The sequence below is a fragment of the Crocodylus porosus genome, unplaced genomic scaffold (genome assembly GCF_001723895.1).
Source record: "Crocodylus porosus isolate Cpor-Errol unplaced genomic scaffold, CroPor_comp1, whole genome shotgun sequence".
Taxonomy (NCBI): domain Eukaryota; kingdom Metazoa; phylum Chordata; order Crocodylia; family Crocodylidae; genus Crocodylus; species Crocodylus porosus.
Window position 1 is genome coordinate 33,726,056 of NW_017728913.1, and position 24,137 is coordinate 33,750,192.

At 40.7% G+C, this 24,137-nt stretch overlaps 1 protein-coding gene across 8 annotated transcripts in view; it reads left to right on the plus strand.

Moving 5' to 3' along the window:
* Positions 1-24,137, plus strand: part of TENM3 (teneurin transmembrane protein 3) — a 456,764-nt gene that overhangs the window by 337,074 nt on the left and 95,553 nt on the right. For all 8 annotated transcript variants that reach the window (XM_019534649.1, XM_019534650.1, XM_019534652.1 and 5 more), the window contains 5 exons: positions 9,572-9,782; positions 10,292-10,393; positions 10,572-10,766; positions 12,540-12,740; positions 15,380-15,565. In XM_019534649.1, coding sequence (XP_019390194.1) covers positions 9,572-9,782; positions 10,292-10,393; positions 10,572-10,766; positions 12,540-12,740; positions 15,380-15,565 — 895 coding nt within the window. The remainder of the gene's footprint in view (positions 1-9,571; positions 9,783-10,291; positions 10,394-10,571; positions 10,767-12,539; positions 12,741-15,379; positions 15,566-24,137) is intronic.

The following is a 24,137-nucleotide window of genomic DNA, read 5'->3' on the forward strand; positions in this document are numbered from 1 at the left end:
TCTGACTAGTTTGTAACAGGCCACTAGATGCCCACACAGCCTTCTCTTGTGGAGGCTGAACAGGTTCAGGTCCTGTAGCCTCTCCTCATAGGGCCTGCCCTGCTGCCCCCTGATCATGCGAGTGGCCCTCCTCTGGCCCCTCTCCATGTTGTCCACATCCCTCTTGAAGTGTGGCACCCAGAACTGGACGCAGTACTCCAGCTGCAGCCTGATCAATGATGATTCCAAGATCCTTTTCTGCCTCGGTACTGACAAGAATGGAGTTCCCCAACCTGTAGGTATGGTGCCAGTTGTTCCTCCTCAGGTGCATCACTTTGCATTTGTCAGTGTTGAATCCCATCCTATTCTCATCTGCCCATCCTTGTAACCTGTCTAGGTCTGATTGCAGCCTATTCCTCCCTTCTAGTGTGCCCGAATCCCCCCACATCTTAGTGTCATCAGCAAATTTGAACAGGGTGCTTTTTGCCCCCTCGTCCAAGTCACTGATGAAGATGTTGAACAGTGTGGGCCCGAGGACCGAGCCCTGCGGGACCCCACTGCCCACATCCTTCCAGGTTGAAAATGACCCATCCACTACCACTCTCTGGGTGTGGCCCTCCAGCCAGTTGGCGACACAATTGACTGTGTGGGTGCCGACACCACAGTCCCCCAGTTTCCTAATGAGAACGGGTGAGAGACAGTGTCAAAAGCCTTCCGAAAGCCCAGGAAGACTATGTCCACTGCTACCCCTGCATCTAATGATTTGGTGATCTGATCGTAGAAGGCCACCAGGTTGGTCTGACAGGCCCTGCCACTAATGAACCTGTGTTGATTTCCCCTAAGCATGATCTCCCCTGCTGGCCCCTCGTGGATATGTGCCAGAATAATTTTCTCAAAAAGCTTGCCCAGGATCGAGGTAAGACTAACTGACCTATAGTTTCCCGGGTCCTCCTTCTTCCCCTTTTTGAAGATGGGAACCACGTTGGCCCTCTTCCAGTCCTCCGGCACCACACCAGAGCACCACGCACGCTCGTAAATCCATGCCAGGGGTCCTGCAATGACCTCAGCCAATTCCCTCAGTACTCTAGGGTGGAGATCATCTGGACCAGCTGACTTGCATCCAGTCCCTCCAGAAGTTCCCTAACTAGTTCCTCACTAACCCTTGGCCTAGTCCCCTGGGGACTGAGGGGAGCCCAGAAGGGGGTGACTGTTCCGGTCCCTGCTAAGGAAAATGGAGGCAGAGAAATTGTTAAATATGTTGGCTTTGTCATCTGGTGTGACGACCAAATTTCCTAACGTGTTCTGCAGGGGCTCCACATTACCCAGAACCTTCTTTTTACCCCCTATGTATTTAAAAAAGGACTTCTCATTGTCCTTAATCTGGGAAGCTAGTCCCAGTTCCATCTCTGCCTTGGCCTTCCTGACTACCCCCCTACATCCCCAAGCAACTGCAGTATAGTCATCCCTGGTGATGGCCCCTCCTTTCCATTGGGTGTACGCCTCTCTTTTAGCTGGGAGACATTCCCAGATGCTTTTGGTGAACCATGGGGCCTTGTGTGCCCTCCTGCTCCCTTTGATCCATGTTGAGGTTACCTCCCTTTGGGCTTGGAGGATCGTCTCCTTAAGGAGCGACTTCTACAATCTGTTATTAGTGAGGTAAAAAGTCGGGTAGATTTGCACCATGTAGACTAAACCAGAGATGCATAAGCTTTCATAAACAACAACATATAAATTCTTCAGATGTTATGAAGGGACTGGAGGTAGTAGAGCTTCTAAATAGAAAGCAGTGATTAGAATACAAAGGGAGGGAAAGGGGGAGGACAAAAGGAGGGTGCACTGGTGGGAGTGGTAAGGTGAGCAGTAGAGAGAGAAACAAAGCAATTAACACATTGAGGGACACAGGTTTTCTAAAAGCTAATCCAAGTACCATATTTACTTGACTATAAAATGACCCTGATTCTGAGAGGGCCCCCAGTAACCAGACTCTCTCTGTATATGGAAAATTTATAAACGTGTTGTAATTTTCCAGGTATAAAATTTCATTATTGGAGGTTTGCCTTGTATGTCTTCCCCTCCCACTGCTATAGCAGGGAAAGTAAATCTGGGGGTCAGGTACCCCCTTTGTCCTCTACCCTCCAACGTCTTCCCCCTCTCCCTTCTTTCAGACCCTGCTCTCCCTGAGCATGTGGAAGTAAAGAGGAAATTTGAAAACACTAACCTCAAAGTAGACAGACCTGTAGTAATCTGCATATAGTAACTATAGATATATTTATTTATGCAGAAATGGTGCATCATGGCCTTTTTTTTAAACTGCTGCAAGTTTTAGAACAGGTGCTTCATAAACACACTTATAAGCAGCACTTTGGTACCTGCTTATATATAGTACAAGCTATGCATGATATTAGTCCAAAATGAAGAGACTTGTGATTTACTATATAGTTCATTAGGCTGGGCCCCACAAGAATCAACAGCATTTCAAGTCAAGCTAATTATATGTGCCAGGCTGAGAAAAGGGCAGCAGAGGTATTCTGGGTGAACTGTTTGGGGCCACATTTGGTAATGTTTGCCAGACATTTAAGGCTGGTGAAGAAACAGGAATTGGAAATGGGAAAGAAAGGTGCAGCTCAGCTGTGGGAGTGAAGAGGAAGTCAAAATTTATGAAGCGCTGTAGCTCATCATGACTTGAAAAATAGCTGGCATTGAGGAAAAACTGTCCTATATCACACTACTGTATATCTTATTCAGGTGAGCTGGACTAACCTATCCTTGTGGTAGCTTCCCGTCAGCATGTTTCCACAGTGTGGGCCATGTATTTTATAGTCAAGCTCAGTGTTGGCTGCATTTAATCTACTTCATAGTTGGTTTCTTTTACTAAGCATGAGCTGCCTTGGCAGCACTTTAATGGTACTGTATTTAGTTCCTTATATGCAAATGTAAGACAAGGGACTCTTTTCCCCATGCTTATTGGGGAAAACAACCTTTTCTTGTATTCGAGTAAATCTGGTAATAGGATAAGACCCATTGTCTTGGTTTAGATCATACTTAATATAGTCCAGTCTGTGGATGATTTCTTGTTATGCAATTTTCCATTCAGATTTCTTAGATAACAAATCTTTAAAAACAACGGCTACTATGGGGTCCATGATGAAATGACCAGGGATGTTAAAGTGTTGCTGAGGAGACACTATTTGAGGGTGGCGGGCTGTCTGTAAACCAGGAGAGATTTGTTCCCCATTGCTACCTTGAGGTGACTGTCATTTTCCAAAAGGGGTTGGAAGTCATTAATGATGTCTCCAGGGTTTTGAAGCTAAATGGATTCTGTTGTTTTTGTCTCAAGGTTGCTGTTGTAGCATGTCAGAGCAAAATCTGAGTCTGGCTGTCTTGATTTGAGTGGCTATGGTTTTAGGATTGTTTTGTAATTGTGGGAATCCATGCTCCATACCCTAAAAGTATGAATTCCAGTCAGTAGAATCAGAGTAGATACAACTGTAATGTAGAGCTGGCTGTAGATGATGAACCTAGTGGGATGCATGGAGGATAGCTGTAACCATTAGTTGGTTTCCGATACAGTGTGGTGGTGATAAAGCCATTGCAAACTTTAACAGTGATGTCCAAGAAATTAATTTTCTGAGTGGAATATTCCAGAGTCAGTTTGATGGAGGGGTAGAAATTGTTAAAGTCCTGGTGGAGTTTCCCTAGAGATTCCTTCCTATGTGTCTATATGATGATGTCATTAGTGTACCTTAGATATACCAGGGGTATGAGAGAGCAGCTGTGGAGGAGGCAAACTTTAAGGTCTTTCATAAATATATTGGCATATTGGGAGACCCCCTTTCCCACAACCAAAGATTGACACAGACCCTTGTCCAATTTGGTATCAAGTGAACTTTAATAGTAACCCCTAACCATTATTACAAGTTTCTTCTGTGTAATACAACCTGACAAGTGGCTCCTTTAGATGTTGAATCAATGACATTCAGAGGTACTGGCCTTGGGTCGTCCACTCAGTGCATGGGATGTTTGTGTCTGGTTTTCCTGTAGTTCAAGCAGAAATTCCTTGTCTGTCCCCCAACTCCCCAGCATAACAGCACAAATGCACACTGTTTCTTTGTTTGTCCATTACTTTTGTAACTTGCTAATCCCAAATTGTCCAATATTCAGATTCTTTACCTCATCTTTTTGGATAAGGTACTCCAATTCTATTCAGTTTTTGGTTTTGTTTCCTTTTAGGGAAACTGATGTACCTGGTTCACCCACTGTACCAGTCACAGCACCCACTTTTTCCACTGCCTTATAAGGCACTCTGTATAATTTTATTGCTTAGTTCCGGGAAGGCCTAAACCAGTGGTGAGCAAAATATGGCTCACAGGCCACACCCAGCCCACCAAGTCATTCTATCCAGACCCTGCGGGACCCCTAAAAATTTAGAAAATTAATATTTATCTTCTCCTGGCTGCCTGTCAAAGATGATAGGAGCCAGGGGCAGTAGGACCCAGGGGAAGCTGGTGGCAGAACTAAACACATGCAGCAGCCAGTCCCGAGATGGTGACCAAGGGGTGAGGCACCTGTCAATGGGCAGGGCTACCCATGCGGCCCTCAATGGCTTGCCAAAACTTTGTAAGCAGCCCTCTGCCAAAAATAATTGCCCACCCCTGGCCTAAACTATGGCTAAGAGCCTTAACATAATTCAGTTTGCTCACAGCAAGGACAGAACAGGAAAGTGTGATGAAAACAGAAGCAGTGTCCATCTCAGAGATAATGTTCTTTATGGCTTGTAATCTGTCCTCATGGGGGATGCTGGTGTACAGTGATGTTAAGTCCATGGTAGGTAATATAGTAGTAGCTGGAAGCTTGTCAATAAAAGCTAGTTTCTTTAGAAAATCTGTGCTATCTTTCAAATAGCTGGCAGCTCTGGTGGCATAGGGGAATAGGATTAAATCAATGTAACCAAGAACTCCCTCTACAATGGTCCAGTGCCTGAGATAGTGGGATGTCCTGGGTTGCCGTGTTTGTGGATCTTGGGTAATAAGTAGAAGTTGTCTGGCTTGTGTTTCTTAGAGGTGGAAGTATTTATCTTCTCCTGTGTTTAAGAGTTGATTTAGTTTGTTGTGTTATTATGCCATAAAATCCATGTAAAACTGTTGAAAAGCTATCTCCCTTGGCTTTCTGTACATATAATGTTTTGTCCATGACAGCTGTGGCACCCCTTTATCAACCTGTTATATGGTAATATCAGGGTTGTTCTTAAGGCTGAGTTTGGCTCTCCATTCCACAAGACTGAGGTTGTAATGTAAGCATTGTTGGTTTTTAGCATTCTCTGAGTGGGCACAGAGGTACAAACAGTTTATAAACAGAGTGGGGCTGCAGCCCTCAGGTAAAATCCAGGAGCTGTCCTTCTTGCTCTATATGGGTCCAATCTGATTATTCCTGAGGTATGCACCAACCTTTCCTTTCTAATCGTTTGAGTTCGCTATACAGTTTATTTTTATTTTTGGAAACTATTTTAAAGCTGATAAGTTGAGAAATGAAAGATAGTTACTAAAGTATGCTTGCTTTAATTTATAGGTGAGGTTTCCTTGAGGTAGTTTGTTGGGAAAGGAGTGTCCACAATATTTGCATGAGTTGAAGCTAATAATATCAGATATTGGTGCCTAACATTGGAAACTTAAATCTAGAGGCAAGCACCTAAAAATACAACTCCTTTCGCACATTCTCCTATACTACCCCATGCATGTGTACAGCCGCTATCTCCACCTCCTTAAAATCCTCTTCTTTAAACTCATTTATTTCTATGACACCCAGCGGGATGATCAAGTGACTACTGCCTCTCATGTGCAACACGTTTATTTTCCTGCTACCCTGTCCTCCATGCTGAACAACTCCAACTGTTCATTATTTTTTCATCTCTTTGTTGCATGTGTTCCTAACTAAGACAGTAAAATGTATGGAGCAAGAATTGTCTTTTTTGTTGTAATACAAATAGTGATAACCTTAACTCTGCATCCTTTCATTTTCACAAGATTATATTATCCACAGTATTGGACGCAATACTACTGGACACAATATTCTCCACAATAAAACACAGTAGCCAGTAAATATTTCAGTATCACATAATGAGGGGTAGGGGTGCACCAATACATATCTTTGGGGCCGATACCAATAGCCGATAGTTAAGAAGGCATATCAGCCAATACCGATCCGATTTCTGATATAGCTGCCTCCAACTGGTAAGTCCAGTGTGGTGGAAGGGGAGGAAAAAGGGAAGAGAAGGGATGTGGTGGGGGGCGGATCAATGCCTCCTGCAGTGAGGGAGGGGGCAGGCACTGCCAAGGTGGGGGGAGGGCAGGAGCCGTGGCTTATGGGGGGGGTGGCTTCCGTTGCTGCTTGTACCCCAGGAGGCGTGTGCCCCCCGGAACTGTGTGGGGCAGGGCGGGCTGCAGCTAAGGCTGCGCTGGGTTCTTCTCAGCGGGGACTGAGCTTGGAGTGGGCACTAGTGGCGCTGGCAGGATGGTGTATGCACCCAAAGTTCACTGCCACTCCGCTCCCAGTGCCACTGTTGCTAGCCACCTGGCATAGCCCAGCTCAATGCCCCACCTCCTCCTCTGCTCCAGGAACAATATCCTCCCAGTGCCGCTGGTTCCCACTCCGACCCCAGCACCCACTGAGAACAGCCCTGTGCAGCCCACCCCACCCCACACAGATCCAGGGGTCACATGCCTCCCCCAAGCCCTCCCAGCAACAGGAGCTGCTTCCTCCACCACGAGCTGCAGCTCCCGCCCCCCCATCCCACCAGGGCAGAGCCTGCCCCTGCTCCCTCCCTTACTGCAGGGGCATTGATTTGCCCCCCCCATACCTCTTCCCTCCCCTTCCACCACACTGGACTTACCAGCTGGAGGCAGCTCTCCATGCAGCCGGCTGTGCTCCTTGCTGCCTGAGTGCTAGACTGCAGCTGCACACAGCATGGACATTTATCGGCCAAATTATCAGCCTCATCATGTCGTTTTCCATTACAGCCAGTTTTCTTTATATCAGTACCAATGCAATATCGGACCGATGTATCGCTGCACCTCTAATGAGGGGAAATATTTTTCAGGTCATATTTCTATTTTTCACTTTAAGTATCCAGGATTGGCCACAGTGGATACTATATGTGTATGTCATAGAGCAGCAAAAGATGTATAGGTTTGTGTTTCTGGGGATTCATAAATAAATCAACCAGAAATAATTGACAGTGGTTGTCCATTCAAAATCCAATCAATGTTAGTCTGAAAGTCTTTGTGACACTTTCTAAAAATGTCAGTTTCATTGCAACCAGAGAATCAATATGTTTATTTAAAGAGACTTTAAGAAATAACAAAGGACTTCGGTGGTTTAAAGCAAAACTGAATGGAGTGGTGGGGGCAGATCAGCACATTTATACTGAATAAAGGTAATTAATCTATCCTCCTAGGAGGGAAAGTAAATGAAAGTGTTTTTAGCACATAAAGGTAATTGTTTTTCCAGTCTATACCCCACTACCCTGTCCTAAATTTACAAAGCAGTCTTTATAAGAATAAAGCTACCTCGCTCCTGTTTGCTGGGGATGAATTGAACAGTGAAGTCCCTGTACGTAGCTTTTAAAATTTAATCTCAAAAACTACTATCCCCATAATAACATAAATCTTTATTATGTTTTAGTTGTAAAATCATTAATTATACTGTGCCTGTCAGCCATCAGTATACGCTTTGTGGTCAATTAAGTAGTACAATCCCTTATTCCCCAATCAAAAATGTGTTCCTTAACTGAGATTGTCCTACAACAAGAAGTGACCTTCCTCTGCAGTAAAGTAATTTAAAAGCCTCCCTTAATGTCCATAAATAACCAGTTAAAACTAAGGACAGAGTCCTTCTCTTTGCGGGGTTTTTCAATGCTGTTGGGCACTGTGATCATAGCAAAGTGTTTGTGAGCACTGAGGGGTAAAGAAACAGTGCTTGTGTCTTTCACAAAATAAGATAAATATTTAATTATCTGACAAATGAAAATGTCAGATGGTTTTTACTAAGGAGAGCTTTTCCAAAACAGTTACATTAGTTTTCATGGGGTGTTGCATGCATATTCAAGGTGACAGCTTATCAAGGACTACCTCCTGTCCATACTAATCATGTGATGTTCTCCTATGCCAGTTGAGATGTAGCTGAAAGTGTCACAGGTATTGATAAAGGCATATGAGCTATGCATTTTGCTTACATTTGAATGATAGTGGGATAATGATTCAGTTATACTGCAGACCATTCTTAAAATACTAGGTATTTTCCATAAGCAGGCAAAGTTTCAGTGGGTAAGCAAAACCTAAGTCCTATTCAGAGATGAAGGATAACATTTTTTTTTTTAATGCTGGGAGCTATTTCTGAATGTCGTAAGTCAGTACATAATACCGCTGCTCTCCAGTCCAGTAGCTGATTTTTATCCTAATTTGGGTGAATCAGTGGTTTTTATAAATTGGCCCTTACCTAAAATAGACTTTGGATGAAATTCCATTTAAGTAAGTGGTAGCTAAAATACATGGGAAGATTGAAGGTTTATATACAATAGTTCACCTTACACAATAAATGCACATTGGAGTACAAAAAGAAACTCTGGACTGACTGTAGAATCTAAATTACTGTTCACTTTAAGGGGCAGTGATCTTCAAAGTTAAAAAGTGGTAAGTCTTTATAACTTGGTCTGAACATGACAAATGCAGAGAAGAAAGCTTTAGATATATGGCCTGACCCTTAGGTAGTGTAATTCAGCATAAGGCCCACCTGTCTGGAGGTAAGTCTATGAATTGTTTTTGTCTCAAGAATGCTTGTTGCGATTTAGATATTACACTTCCCAATTGAGTAAGATTTTCAGGTCTCTGTAAATCTGGGAAACAGTATTTTCTGCCACTGCCTTCTGTTTCTATACCTTGCTACCTTTAAATTTGATGTTTTAATTTGCCTTTCTACAACAGAAATGTAAGGCCCCTTTTCTGCAGTAGTAACTCCATTGTAATCAGTGGAATTTTACCAGCTGAGAACTTTGCCCTAACTGTGAAGTAAAATCATGAGCAAAATAGACTGTTAGTTATTTTTATTAGTTAACTTACACAGCACTGTAAATCTGAAATGAGCCTGTCACCTGCAGCTCACATCTGCAAACTATGACCACAAATTAAGCTAGTCTAACTCCTTCCTGTTCCATATACCATATGAAGTGGACTGGTAGGCCTGTGTCAACATCATAGAAAGCAGCACCAGGGCAATTAGTGCTAATTGCCAGCCACCTTAGAAAGCTCAGAAGGGGGATCAAGGAACAGGCAAGGATTACCTGAGCTACCTTTTCTGTGTTAGAGTGGGGAACACTGTAGGTCACAGCATAAGCATATTAGCTGGATATTGTGGCAAAGTGTGTTTTGCTGCCCCCTGTACCGCATTTGTTCTGTGAATAAATACGGAATTGCATTTTCAGGGGCTGTCAGCATGGAGCTTTTTATGACCATTTAATTAACTATTGACAATGTTATGAAAATAATTGCTGGAATGTAGCAATATGTGGATAATAAACTGTTTGCACGTTTCTCCTTTGCAGTACGACTTTGTAGAACTCCTGGATGGTAGCAGGTTGATTGCAAGAGAACAGCGCAACCTGCTTGAATCAGAGAGAGCAGGTCGGCAGACAAGGTCTGTCAGTCTCCACGAGGCAGGTTTTATCCAGTATTTGGATTCTGGAATCTGGCATCTGGCTTTTTATAACGATGGAAAAAATGCGGAGCAGGTGTCTTTTAATACCATTGTTATCGGTAAGCACAATCTTCAAAGCTCTTACCAAAAGCTGCAATCTAAGCAGTCTGTAAAAGAATGAGATGAGTTTTCCTTAGTTAAACGTTCTGGGTTCTTTTCACAGATTATGAGTTTATTGTGGTTGTTTCACTGCTCAGCAAAAGATACAGAAAATATATTTTAATTGGTTAGTAATTAGAATATAAAAGCTTTCTTACGGTGTAAAGTTTGCAGAGGAAGACACTTTTCTGCAACATTCATTAAATAGCAGTAACCTGTATTCTGAGCATAAAGTAGCTATCATTTTACAGTAAAATACTGAGCTGTCTCAAAAAGTCCGAAGATATCACAAGCATTAGTTGCAAGCAATTAGTTGGTATATACTATCTTAAAATTACTAAATAATTTAAATATATACACTCCTCATTTGCTGTCGGGCACTAGTGATTTTAGATGTTAGGCATCTAACACTGCTCTTATAAACTACAGTGGTAGGAGTCTGAATTTTCCTACTTTCTCTTTCTTTCAGAATCTGTGGTGGAATGCCCTAGAAATTGTCATGGAAACGGAGAATGTGTTTCTGGATCATGCCATTGTTTTCCTGGATTTCTAGGCCCTGATTGTTCAAGAGGTATATGAACTGAATTCTTTCTTAAGTCAATATAAATAAGCTGTAGAAAGACAAGTAGTTAACTAGTCTACCAAGGAAAAGAAAGTGGCATGCAGCATGTTGTGTAGATGTTCCTCTTCTGTACAAAGCTTGATTGAAAAGAGTTTTGTTAATTCTTCTGTCATGTTTTATTTCACAGCAGCCTGTCCAGTATTGTGCAGTGGCAATGGGCAGTACTCCAAAGGACGCTGTCTCTGTTACAGCGGTTGGAAGGGGACAGAGTGTGATGTGCCTGCCACCCAGTGTATTGACCCTCAGTGTGGGGGTCGTGGGATTTGTATCATGGGCTCTTGTGCTTGTAACTCTGGATACAAAGGAGAAAACTGTGAAGAAGGTAACCATGTAACTATTTACCTAGGCATCTACAGTAATAGTTCTTTAGTATCAGTTTTTACATATTTTTCCAATGGTGTAAGCCAGCATAGCCCAGATTTTCTAAAGCTACATGCATTTATACCAGCTAAAAATGAACCCAGTAAATTTAATTGTGTGCTAAAAATGTTAACATAACTTCTGTTTGCTCTGTTTTGCTTTCAGCACATTTTGTCTATTCATTTCAGTATACTGTAGTAGGTATTAGATTCAGAAGGAATGGTATTGATCTCTTCAGAAGCTGTATACTTTTTTCCTATTATATATTGAAAGTGTAAATGCATAGTTGAATATATATCTTTTAGACCATATTATTATTATTATTTGTTGTTGTTGTTGTTGCTTTATCTGTATGAGATCAGCTAAGAGTACAAGAAAGGTATGTAAGAACATAGAAAGACTTAGAAAAAATCATTACTGTATTGCATTTGTTAGTGATCGTACCACCAACAGCATTTCTGGAAAGACTTACAGTTAAAAATGCTGATTCAAATGCTTCACAGTGGAAAAATGATGCTTCAGTTTTGTATTCTAGGGATGTATGTAATGATGATATTCATTCCAGTGCAATGTAAAGTGCAGTTTATTTTCTGTGGGGGGTTTTGGGGTTTTTTAAGGAGGAAAAAGCGCCATTTTCCTTCCTCAATCAAATTGATTTTATTGATCTGCACATACAAAGTAATGCAATTAAGTCTCTGGAATTAAATTTTCAGACCATTGACCCTACAAGTGTAAAGTTTTATTGAGTCAAATTGCTAAATTAAATCTCGTCATCTAAAGCACATTAAAGTGAATTAAGAAGGATAGAGACTATGCAACTCATTTATTTCTCAAACAGGTTGAGGGTCCTATACAGCTGACAGAACTCAGTTGTAGTGGAGTAGGTCAGTTGATACTGATTGTTATAGAGAATCCAATACTCGTTACTCTGTGGTTCGGCAGAACAGGAAGAAGTAGCCTGAAACCTCAGTGAATCTTGGTGTAATTCAGAAAAATTAGAAATCCTTTAAGATTATCAGTTAACTAAATTGCAACCTATCTCAAGGATGTCACTAAATTGGTTATATGTGTATAGGCACAGATTTCACAGTACTAGACAATAGCTCCTTAAAATGACTGACTTACACAAAAAATACCCAAAAGCTACCAAAATTGATTAGAATCTGCATACTTCTTTTATTTATGAAGGAGAGTCTTACTTATTTTCGCAGATAGTTTTTATTTGTCGGTAGAGCAGGTGGGCTGAGGGTCAGGATTTGCGAATTCTGCACTCTGATTTTTTCACTGATTATTCTGCATGCTTAGGCAAAATGACCTAGTTTCATCAGGCACTTTTACACATGCTCTGGGGGTGGGGGAGGCAGCTCTTTAATTAGGGTGGCTCTGGCCTCAGTGTCTCATGCATCAGTGTCCCTGCGCTTCAAAATGGCAGCAGGGGCGCTTGAATTTAAAGGCTGCTGGGGGACTGCCACACTCTAGCAGACTCAATTAATCAAGTCTGCTCAGACACGCTGTAATTACAGCATATCGGAGCAGCCTCCACGCTTGCATAAAGGCACCCATTGTGCTTCGGTTTACCATTTTGTAAAATGAGTGTAATACTACTTGCTTCATATGGACACTCAGAGTGGTTTTTGCCTGTTTTGCCATAAGATTCTTGTTGTGATATTAGTTTTGTTGATGATAATAGGAATTTGTTAATAATAATATTTAAGATTATCTCTTTCGTCTTCAGCTGATTGCTTAGACCCTTCCTGTTCCAGTCATGGCGTGTGCATCCATGGAGAATGCCACTGCAATCCAGGATGGGGTGGTAACAACTGTGAAATACTGAAGACTATGTGTCCAGACCAGTGTTCTGGTCATGGAACATATCTTCAAGAAAGTGGTACCTGTACTTGTGACCCTAACTGGACAGGTCCAGATTGCTCAAATGGTATGTATTAAAAACCTTCCCTTTGCATAAAATATGTTATATAGCACAACTCCATTGCACCAAGGCCAGAATCTGATTTTAGAAATGCTAACATAAATTCAGAATAACTTAATGGAGTTACTGTAACTGAGATCAGAATCTAAATATTAATTGCAATCTAAGAACAAACTCTGTGCTAAATTTAAATAGTAATAATAATTTATTTTGTAGCAACATAGCTAAAATCTAGGTCATGTCTATCTTCCAAGTTCTGCAAATAAAAAGTTATCTTTAATAAAGGAGTTGATGTTCCTAATGACATCTGAACATGGCTTATTTTGCAAAAAATGTAGGTACATACATAAATGATGCAAAAACATTCTTCCATGTTGAACCATGTTTTTGAAATAAGTTTACTTTGCGTCTGATATCTGTGCTCGTTTTCAGTGTTCCTGGCATGTATTTGGTAGCCCAGGTACTAAAGTATAAGAAGGGGTTTTCACTGGAAGGCAACAGAGTGAAAAGAAAACTTGATGGCTCTTCTGTTTCATTAATTTATTTTTGAAAGTACTGTATAGTGAAAGTTTTCTGAGCTCTTCCATTAAGGTACTGATGTGTTAATAACTCTGGGGTGGTGGGAGGAACCAAAGTGAGGGTGCTGTAGTTCCAAATAAAAATTGGATTCTATACATCTTCTGATAGTATCCATATTTCTATCCTGCACATTATTTCTGATCCATCACTGCAAAGTAACTTTTTGTTTATTTTTCAAAAGGCAGTTGATAGTTGAAATGTATAAATATAATTTTGACTTTCTTTTATATATATTCGGACATTTCAGTGTTGTCAAATTTCTGAAATGTTTGTGCAGGGCGACACAAAGGATCCTTTTTGAAATTGTAGAAAATGATCTTCACATATTTAAAGTTAAAAAAACAAAAAAACAAATCTCACCCATAAATGAACATTTTATTAGCTGCTAAAAGAAGAAGGAATAAGTTATTTCTATCAGAGGGGTTTATAGGTTTGAGATCAACAGCTTTTCTCTATCTTCATCAGCAGTTTGTCCATTAATTAGCCCTTCAATTAATTCCACTTCAATTAAATTAACTCTAATTAATAAGTTCATTACAAAGATTGACGCACCTTGCTCAGAGCTAGTGTGCTAAAAGCTGATAAACACCTTTACCCTAATGAAAAATTGATTAGATTGAAGAGAAAGGAGGGTATCTCTGAAACAAAACTCTCTCTCACAGAGATGGGTTGATGTTTTGTAGCTCTGAAGTTAATCAAACCATCTCGGATCTCTTAATCAAAAATTTAATTCAAACGATACAAATGGGGTATGTTAAAAGAAAAACACCCCACAAAAAAAACAGCCAGGTCTCATGCTCCATAAACATTTTGGACTGTTGCTTATAAGAAATGTCACAACTCCTTGATGCCATGTTTAATGTTCTCTAGCACTTTGTGACAGAGAATTATGGTCTACTGGGAGGGAAAAAAGACTACTGAATTAAAAAAAAAAAATAGAAACCAAGCCTTTATGTAAATCGTTTCAGCCTTTTTTTTATTGAACCCTCTTTTTTTTTTCAGTCAAAAATAATTTCAGTTCTTTATAGTTAGCCTGGCTTGCTCTCTTTTATAAAGAAACCAAAAGTAAATATAATATCCTTATGAACCAGCGTATGCTTGTGACCAGCTGTATTTGAAGGGACTAAAAACTTCCCTCAGGCTACTATTGTATGTTTCCTTTTTCTGTAATCAGCTTCACAGAAATGACTTTTTCCTAAAGACTGATTGTGAGGGAATGAGGCAAAAATAAAGGCAAGCTATGCCAACCTTTATTTTTATCTTATATAACTTCTGCATTTTTAAATGTGGTGTTTGACCCAGAGATACCTTTTGGGCTTAATGTACTTTTCACTTATCTTACCCATTACAAGACCCCGTTAGTGAATGTAAATGACAACTTAGATAGTTATATCCTGATGTATTTTCATCAGTTGGTTTGTTATTTCAACCTGACTACTCAAAGCTGTCACTGGTACAAACTTAGGGAAAGTAAAAGAGAAACATCTTTTATATTTAACAGACATGTCAGCAGTGCACTAATGTGGCTCACTGAGGCTGATTCATTTTAATGAAAAAATGTGTCAGAGGTGGCACATTTCACATTTGAGGGAAACCTGCGGGCAAGGAAAAAGCCCCTTTGTTAAAAAGAACTTTTGATAATTGTAAATTTTTGCCGATAATGTAGAATGACCTGTAAGGTACATGGTACATTTAGTCACTAAAATGATGCTGTAAATTCTAATAGGTTTAAGTGCATATAATCTAAGCTACAAAAGGTTACTTTTAAGAAATATGTGATCACAAAATATATAATTGGAAATTACTCAAAGCTGACAGAAGAGCCATTGACACTCAGCTATCACTACGTCTAGTGGATAACTAATTAAGCATTAGCAACGAGAGAAATTCCTTATGCCCTGTTCTCATGGGTCCTACCTGAAAGTGCTCTCAGCAGTGAATTCCTTTGATTTAATTTTCAAAGATTTTTGCCTCTCTCCTTCTTCTTATGTTGAATTAAAATGTTCCTCTGCTAATTAATGTGCTCTCTCGCGCTCTCTCTCTCCCCTCTTCATCCCTTCTTTCAGAAATCTGTACTGCGGACTGTGGCGCACATGGTGTTTGCATGGGTGGTACGTGCCGTTGTGAAGAAGGTTGGACTGGTGCAGCCTGCAATCAGAGAGCCTGCCACCCTCGCTGTGCTGAACATGGAACCTGTAAAGATGGGAAGTGTGAATGCAGCCAGGGATGGAACGGAGAGCACTGTACTATTGGTAGGCTGGCTGTGCTTTAATGTCTGTCTTCAGAACAAAATTCAAAAACTGAAACTGCTGGCCTTGTCTGAATCAGAAATGTAGCACTTTGAAGCCTGTTTCTTCAAACGGAATACTTGCACCTGTCAGTCTGTGTAAAGGAATTGATATTTTAAGAAAGGAAATGGTTATATAATGGTTCATCAATTCTTTATAGCTAGTTTGCCATGAATAGGAGGTGCAAGAATTTCCCTTTCAATTTTTTTCCTTTAACTGCCTTCTGTAGAGGAGGAGGTTACTTTTATTTTAAACTGTAAATAAATCTTTTGATGTATGCTTTTCTATTTTTATGTGATAGCGAGACATTTTTTGGAAACCCAAGCTTACCTTTATTTTTTCTTTTCGCAAGGAAAAAATGTATTGTGCCTGAGTACAAAATAACAACAAACACCACAGTGGTAAAGAGATCTTATTGCCCCCAAATTAATTCTTTGTTGATGTAATTAAACTTGTATTTTAGGATTGTACCAGCTATCCACTACCTGAATAACTTTGTTTCAGCACACACTGATGTGGCAAATGTAAAAGAAGCAATCCCAATTACAATTACCATAACCAAAAATGTTCTGCCCTTTAGAAATGTACATGCTTTCACCATCTAAAGGTTTTCTTCCTTTATTTATACCGTGTATATCCCGTATAATATATGAAAAGCAGATATGTATGGCCTTTTCCTCCAAGTGACACACATTAGAACTTCATTAATGCGTCTCTCCAGATACTTACCAAAAATGAATATGACAAGCAATCATGAGCAATGAGTCAGCACAGGGAATTACACGTGTACCAAGGAGAAGAAGAACTAAAAAGGGGAAAAAAAGTTGTCACAGAAAAGCAAGTTATTGTTAGTATTTTTATCAGTTATTGGAATTGCTGTCATGCCCTGGAGCCCTGTCCTGGACCAGGGCTCCACTGTGCTCAAAACTACACAAATTCAACATGGGGAAGTGATGTTAGTATTCTTAGTATAAAACAAACAATAGATGGATACAGACAAATGAGGGCAGGAAAGCAATGTATTGTTGACAGGAGTGGCTGACAATAAGAAACAGTGATCTAGTCAGACGAGCAACATAATTTTAGTCCAGTTTATTCTAAATATTACAGCAACGAAGCTTTACGAAGATTACAGAGAAGATAATTAAGTGGCGTTGCAGATGTTCATGGGGATTTCCTCTAAAGATGAGAGTTAGCTTTGGAGGAACCATTAAGGTGCTAATTTAACATTTTAACACACAAGCAGTAGAGGCTGGCATTGTGGGCCAATCAGAGGCAGGAGCTGACTTTTCAGGAGAGAGAATGAGAAAAGATAAGATAGCGTTGAGAGGCTGGAAAGAGGCTTGAAAGGGACAAGTAGTTTAATGTGCTAGAGAACAGCACCAGGGAATAGATCCAGACAGAGTAGTGACGTGGTCAAAGCAACACGGTAGAAGAGTGATCTCTAGCAGTCTTCTGGGTGAATATAAGCCGGAAAAGATTTCATTTATCCAGGATGTTGCAGTAATCAAGATTCAAAATGATGAGGGCCTTAAAATTGCTAAAATTGTGAGTGGACTGGATAAACTATATCTTAGAGATGTTATGCAGAAGTCATCAGTAAGATTTAAATGTAGTCTAGTCAGGAGGTCCAAGTTGAAGATTCCCAGATTATGGGAGGCTGAGCAGCAGGCAGGCTGATAATATTGTCCACCATGATCAAAACAAAGAATGGTCAGAAGGCTTTGTGGACACAGGAGATTAGGAGCTGTTTCTTAGGCATATTGAGCTTTAATGATATATGTATATACCTATGGAGATGTCAGAGAGGCAGCCCAAATTTTAAATTGAGTAGAAGAGAACAGGTTGGTAATTGAGAAGATCTGTGAGCCTTCAGTATAGAGATGGTAGTTGAATTTGTTACTGATTGAGATTGGTCAGAGTGAGGGTGGAGAGGGAGAAGAGAAAGTGGGGCCAGGGACAGAACTCTTTGGGTCCCTGCCTGTCTTCCCTCACTTCCAGGAAAGTTGTGGAGGGGCTAATGAAAGCCATTGGAAGGGCATTTTGAAGGTGCGATTAGAGAGGTAGGAGAAGAACCCCTTCTTTCTTAATCTTAAAGTGAAACTGTGAAGATTTTCTCTAGGCAGCTTTAACTTGCCAACCAGCAATTACTCAGCAGATCACTCTACTGTTGGTCTCACTGACCCTGGCAGTACGGGGGTTCCAGTTATACACGGATGAACTGTTCTTGAACAATTTTTCCATCATATTGGGCGCAAGCAGATTTTTCCTCAACATTGGGCAAGCAGATGGGTCTTTCCACATGTTTATTTTTTTTCAGCTGTTATGTTGTGTGGTTGCTGCTGTAAGGAAAGTCTGACCTTTGGTAATTTGATTTGTTTCTCTCACTCTCACCCTGACTAATAATGAAGTGCAGTCTTGTGCTCTGCATTGATGGATTTATTCTTTCTTCATGGTGTTCTCTTTTAAGCCCCTAGCATTCCTGAGAAATCGGGTCCTTTTATTCTTTTCTAAGAGTGGGCTCTCTTACTGAGCTGGGAATTGATTATTCCTTTTGGCATGCAAAAAGCCAGTTTGCCTTGTCCCACCTATAATGGCATAGTGGCTTCTTTTGACTAGTATATTTCTCAGCATAAGGGAGATTAGCGTGTTTCTTTATGTATAAATAGTTTGTCCAAACCTACACTGTGCCTATAAACACGAACATTTCTATACTGTTTACTACCATGACTACTTGCAGTATGACAGCAGAGTATTTAGGTAATTTACACTGCACATGTAAAAGACTTGCACTGTTCCCATATATACTTAAAATAGTAAATTCACTTAGTTTATTCTGGTCTTTTCAAATGCCATTCAGTATTTAGATGCTATGGTGATATGCAGACACATGACTAAGTCAACACTACATAAAATACACATGAACAAATACCCATTATCTGGACAGGTATATCCATTCATTATTTTGCATCTGAATGTCCATGCTAGACTGACTAGACAGGATAAATATGTGTACATTAATCACTGAGACATAAAGGATCCTTAGCTAAGGATTTAGGTAGAATATTATTTGAATTTTCTAAGTCTGTAACTTGTTTAATTATCAAAAGAGTTACAGTTTTATGGTTTCCACATTCATTTTGAAGCAGTAAAATTACTAGTAAAGTATTCTCAACTTATACCAACAAATACTGTGTGTTTTGAGAGTCAGTGATTTTTGTAGGTGATACCTTTTATTGGACCAACTGCATGGGGATATCTATCCCAGCCTTACAGTTGGTCCATCTGCAAAAATCCTTGCCTCCTGGGTATTGCCTGGACCATCTTGGCTACAACCACATTTATTTTGAAATGTTTAATTTCTGTTCCATCTCCTTTTCAGTTAGCTTCTTGTTTGTATTCCGTAAGTTGGCCCATATTAAAGAGTTAAAAAAACCCATCTCTCCAATTCAGAGAAGGTAGTCCTTTGTGGTATTCTCTTCTAATAATGCCTTAAACACCAAGTTGTTTATTGAGCTACATTGATTTTCATGTACATTCAGGCATTTCAAATGGAAATTTGGCCTAGGGGAAATCCAAATTCCTTTAAGACACAAAAGACCAGCCATTTGTTTTTTTCTTATTTTTTAGTACATTGGGAAGCAAGATCATTAATGATCACAAAGACATGCTTTGTTTGTTCAGACAAAACTTAGGTATGCACTGTTCAGCATACCTCGATTAAATACCAGGGTTGCTCTGAGGTTTAGGATGCTAAAGATTGGAAAATTGAAAATGAAACACACACATCAGGGGAATTGGTTGTTATACAGTATGAAAAAATATCAAAAACATTACCAGTATGGACAGAGGATGGCTTGCTGTACTAGATAGTGTTGGTTCTGGTAAGTAGCATAGCAAGAGTGGTATGATTTCAATGTAAGTAAATAAAAATCACCTGAAAACTTCATGCCACATTCATTTCTTTCCTCCAGAGCCGGTTTCCACATTCATTGTTTTTCACAGATTATGATGTCTGTTGTACTAAGTAGAAAATGTATTTGAGTTTTCTAATATTTATACTATGCAAACTATTAGCAAAGTTATCTAGAATTTTAATAAAGCTAGGTTGCCAGGATCATTCAGGGATTGTATCCTCAACTGGGCTGTATAGTACTATAAATTTTATTCCAGATACATAATTGAAGCCTATTTTTCTAAAATAATCTCATATGATTTAAGGGCACTCTGGTGTGTAAGAACCAATAAACTTAGGAATAGGGTCTGAATACTGACCCTTTTTTGAGAGGAAGGGAAGGAGTACTTTCAGGTAGCATATTGTGAAAGTCAGGAAAGTACTTCATTTGTGCAGAGGTGTCACTGACTCGAATGCCACATCTGCTCATGTCGTGTTCTGTATGCTGCTTTTCCCCTGCCCCTACAATTTCTGAAATGGATGTAAAAGCTGTTCAGCAGGAGTTGCATGCTTAAAAAATGCTCACTACTACAACGTCTTAAAGTTGATGAAAGTGGATTAAAGAGTCTCTAGCCATTGCAGGATGGAGCCAGAAAAGGCAGCGTACGTCCCAAAGCACTAAAGTACTCCGCAAATTTAAGGATTTCTGAATGGTTTGATATTTTTCCCCTTTAGATGGGTAAGATTTTACCTCTGCTTAAGTCCATGTGGGAGCAATTTGAAGCAATAGTTTACAATGGAGCCATGGGAAATCACCTACCTGATTCTTTATTTGGTCTAGGAGTGGCATTCATAAGCCTGAGGTCAGCATACGGTTCTTGTAATTTTGTGAAGATTTTTTTTACATCTAACGGCAGACTTTCATCCTAAACAACTGATTGTTGCATTCCAACAACTAATTTCATACTTAGCTTTTTGATTGCTTTAAAAAAAAAAAAAAGTAACTATAGGTATCCCCCGCTTCCTTCAATAGTATTTGTAACACTTAGGGTTGAATTTCTACCCTCACCTTCTGTCTGTATGTGAATGAAAGATTGCATATGCCCAACCAGAGACCAGGGTTACTCCTTAATTAAATTTTCAGCTTGTATATTAGCTAAAGCAGGAGTTGTTTGTTTGTTTATTTATTTTCTTTCTTTTTTCAAATTTTTTTTCCCACAAGGAGCCCAGGGTCCCTCTCCTTTCTGAATAGCTGTTTTGTGAGATTGAAGGAGAGATTATTTGAGATGGGGCTATTATTTCTGTGATTTAACTGGCATGTACCTTAGCTAAATTAAGTAACAGTCATAGGAAGCCCATAAATATGAATACTTTGCCAGCTGCTTTTCCATTGAACTCTGTTAACTGAATGAAATTAGTAAATAATTATGTTGGTGGGGAATCTGCTATATCCAAGTGTTATATAATGTCTCAGTTTTACAACACAGCTTAATTTTTTCTATACACCAAATTAGTTTTTAGAGTAATCTAAATTGCAAATAGGCCAATTTGCATTAAAACTATGCCTTCTTGTTCTGATTTGTCAACACCTCTTTTTTAAAAAGACTTTAACATTAAGCATGGGTGGGTAAGACCATCTGTTTATGGAGCTTGCCTGCAGCTCCATCACTTAACACATGGGACAGGTTACAGCTGTTTAATTGTTATGGTGTTGAACGATTATCATTCTGTCCAAAATTAATATTTATATATGTATGCATAGAAGGCATGTGGTTAAACATAAGTGATCTAAATGTGGATTAATGTCATTAAGCATTCATTAATTAATCCCTCAGGAGGGCTATAGTTAGAGTAGTGGTATTCATGCTACTTTCTGAATAACTGCACGAGGTTATTTTACCTGGTAGATGCAACTGAAATTAGCCTCAAAGAATGATAGGCAGTAAAAATAGGTAGCTTGTAATACCTTGTAGTTCCCATGGGAATCAGACTTCAGTTGTTTTATCTTCCAAGAGTTTTTGCAAGATTATTTTTCTAAAATTTGATTGAGAAGAAGAAAAGAAAGAAACAAAGTACTTACTTTTCACTATTTTCTTTGGCATGAAATCATCAAATATCATTTTTAAAAGGGTTTTCTTGAGAAAAAGATTTCAACAAGCAGTCCATATGGATGAGATAAACCAGGTAGTTACTGATTTTTCCAGAATCATTAATGAGGAATGAAAACTGATAGCAGAAATTAACAACCCCATCTCACAGACCTGTTGAAAAGGAATAGGAAAGTGTTCAACAAGCATATTATCTTTTCATAAATGAACTTCCATTGACTACTCTATACATAGGCTGGGGGCTCTTTGAGAGCGTGAGACCCTTAAAATAAGCTTTATTTTATTGGGCAGGCTTTGAAGTTTCATTGATTTGAAAGTATTAAGAGTAGTCAACTACATCAGGGCTGTTAACCACGCCCAGAGGGGATCCAGCCCATAGAGTTACTCTATCCAGCCCACTGAACTACAATGGAACCCTGGAAGTCGGGGACACAGAGCAACGGTGGCAGTGATGGCAGCAGAGCATGCACTGGTGGAAGTGACACCCACGGGAGCAGCTCCAACCCCAGTTGCATCTCTTGTGCTGGAGCTGACACCAAAGCACAAGGCACACAGTGCTTGCAGCACTGTCTCCAGCACAGGGTTTGTGGCAGGGGCTGGAGTTGCTGCTGCATGCCTCCGTTGCCATCACCACCACTTTCTTGTGCCCTGGGCTGGATCCAGCTCACAAAGCACCTCATTGTCTGCATCCAGCCCAGGGGTGAATTTGACACCCCTGATCTACACCACCTTTGACCACGCTACAAGTGAAAACATTCCCTGCTCACTTGTTCTTGTCCATACACATTGAGTGCTGAAAATGTCATATAACTACCATTAGCGTGGTGCTAGGTGCACCGTGGGCATGCAGCAAAAAATGCCTACCTAACATTTTTTCAGCACACTGTATGCAAAACAAGACATATTTTCACAGCAGCACTCCCCAGAAAAAGTGTCTAATGTACCCCAAGGCTAAGTCCAGACAGTCAAAAAGATGAAAGCTGAATCAGTTCAGTCTTTGCAGGTTAGTCTAAACTGCACAGCTTAAATTGAAACAGAAGTGAACAGACATTTACCTTTGATTTAGGAAATGGAGCCACGTGGCACTAGAGCATGGCTCTCCGGCCATGTGTTCACTTCCTCTTCCTGCTGCCCTTTGAGATCTCTGGGATTTGCAGTCCAGAAGTACAGCAGCAGGACTCTGCAGGGTTGCTCATCACTTCCTCTTCCTGCCTCCAGGTGCCTCTGGGATTTGTAGTCCACAGGAGTAAGTTTGAGTGGGGGAAGAGGGGTTTAACCCTCCCACCACTCTGGCCTCAGACCCCAACTGGGGGGAGGCGGAGGGGGCGCCAGCCTGGAGGGGGAATGTCCCCCTCCCCTGCAGACTGGGTTGCATCATGGATTATAGAGTCAGAAGGGACCCAATGGGTCATCGTGTCCGACCCCCTACCCTTGGCAGGAAAGAGGACTGAAGTCAGATGACCCCAGCCAGGTGATTGTCAAGCCTCCTCTTGAAGACCTCCAAGTTAAGTGATAGTACCACCTCTCTTGGAAGCCCATTCCAGACTCTGGCTACCCTTACTGAAAACGTTTCCTTCCAATGTCTAACCTAAATCTACTCTACACTAGTTTGCACCCATTACTCCTAGTTACTCCCTGGGGCTCTCTGGTAAACAGGGCATCCCCAATTCCCTGCTGTCCTCCCCTGATAAACTTGTAGGCAGCTACAAGGTCACTGCTCAGCCGTCTTTTGTAAAGGCTGAAGAGCTCCAGATCCCTCCACCTCTCCTCATAGGGTCTTTCACGGAGACCACTAATCATGCGAGTGGCCCTCCCCTGAACCCTCTCCAGATTCTCGGTGTCCCTCTTGAAGTGCGGCCCCCAAAACTGGACACAGTACTTCAATTGCGGCCTGACCAAAGCTGCATAAAGGGGGAGCATCACCTCCCTCGATCTGTTGGTCATGCATCTGCTAATACACGACAAGGTGTGATTTGCTTTGTTGATGGCCTCATTACACTGCTGGCTTATGTTCATCTTGGAGTCAACTATGACTCCAAGATCTCTCTCTTGAGCAGCCTCTGAGCTGCTGAGGAGGTCATTCCCCAACCTGTAGGTGTGCTGGAGATTCCTCCTTCCTGGGTGGATTACCTTACATTTATCTTTGTTGAATTGCATCCTGTTTCGTTTTGCCCATTGATCTAACCTGTTCAGATCAGCCTGTATCTGCTCCCTGCCCTTACTGCTCTAGCTAGGGAACAGAGGGGTGGGACCAGCCCTGCTCTTTGGAGCAGACAGCCTAGCTCAGGGCTGGAAAGCATGCTGAGATGCTGGGGAACTGTGATTTAACTTGAACCAGGAACATGGGTCTGGGACAGAAGTTTCATAAACTGGTTTGACTCAAATTAGTTAAGTCTGATACTAGTTAAGTCTGCAATTCAACCAGGTTTATCTTAAGCTAGTTTTAGCTATTTTGAAATTGGTTTATGTGCACTGAGCTTCTGTTCTGTTACAGATTCACACACAGAGATTCACAGAAGTTTAGGGCTGGAAG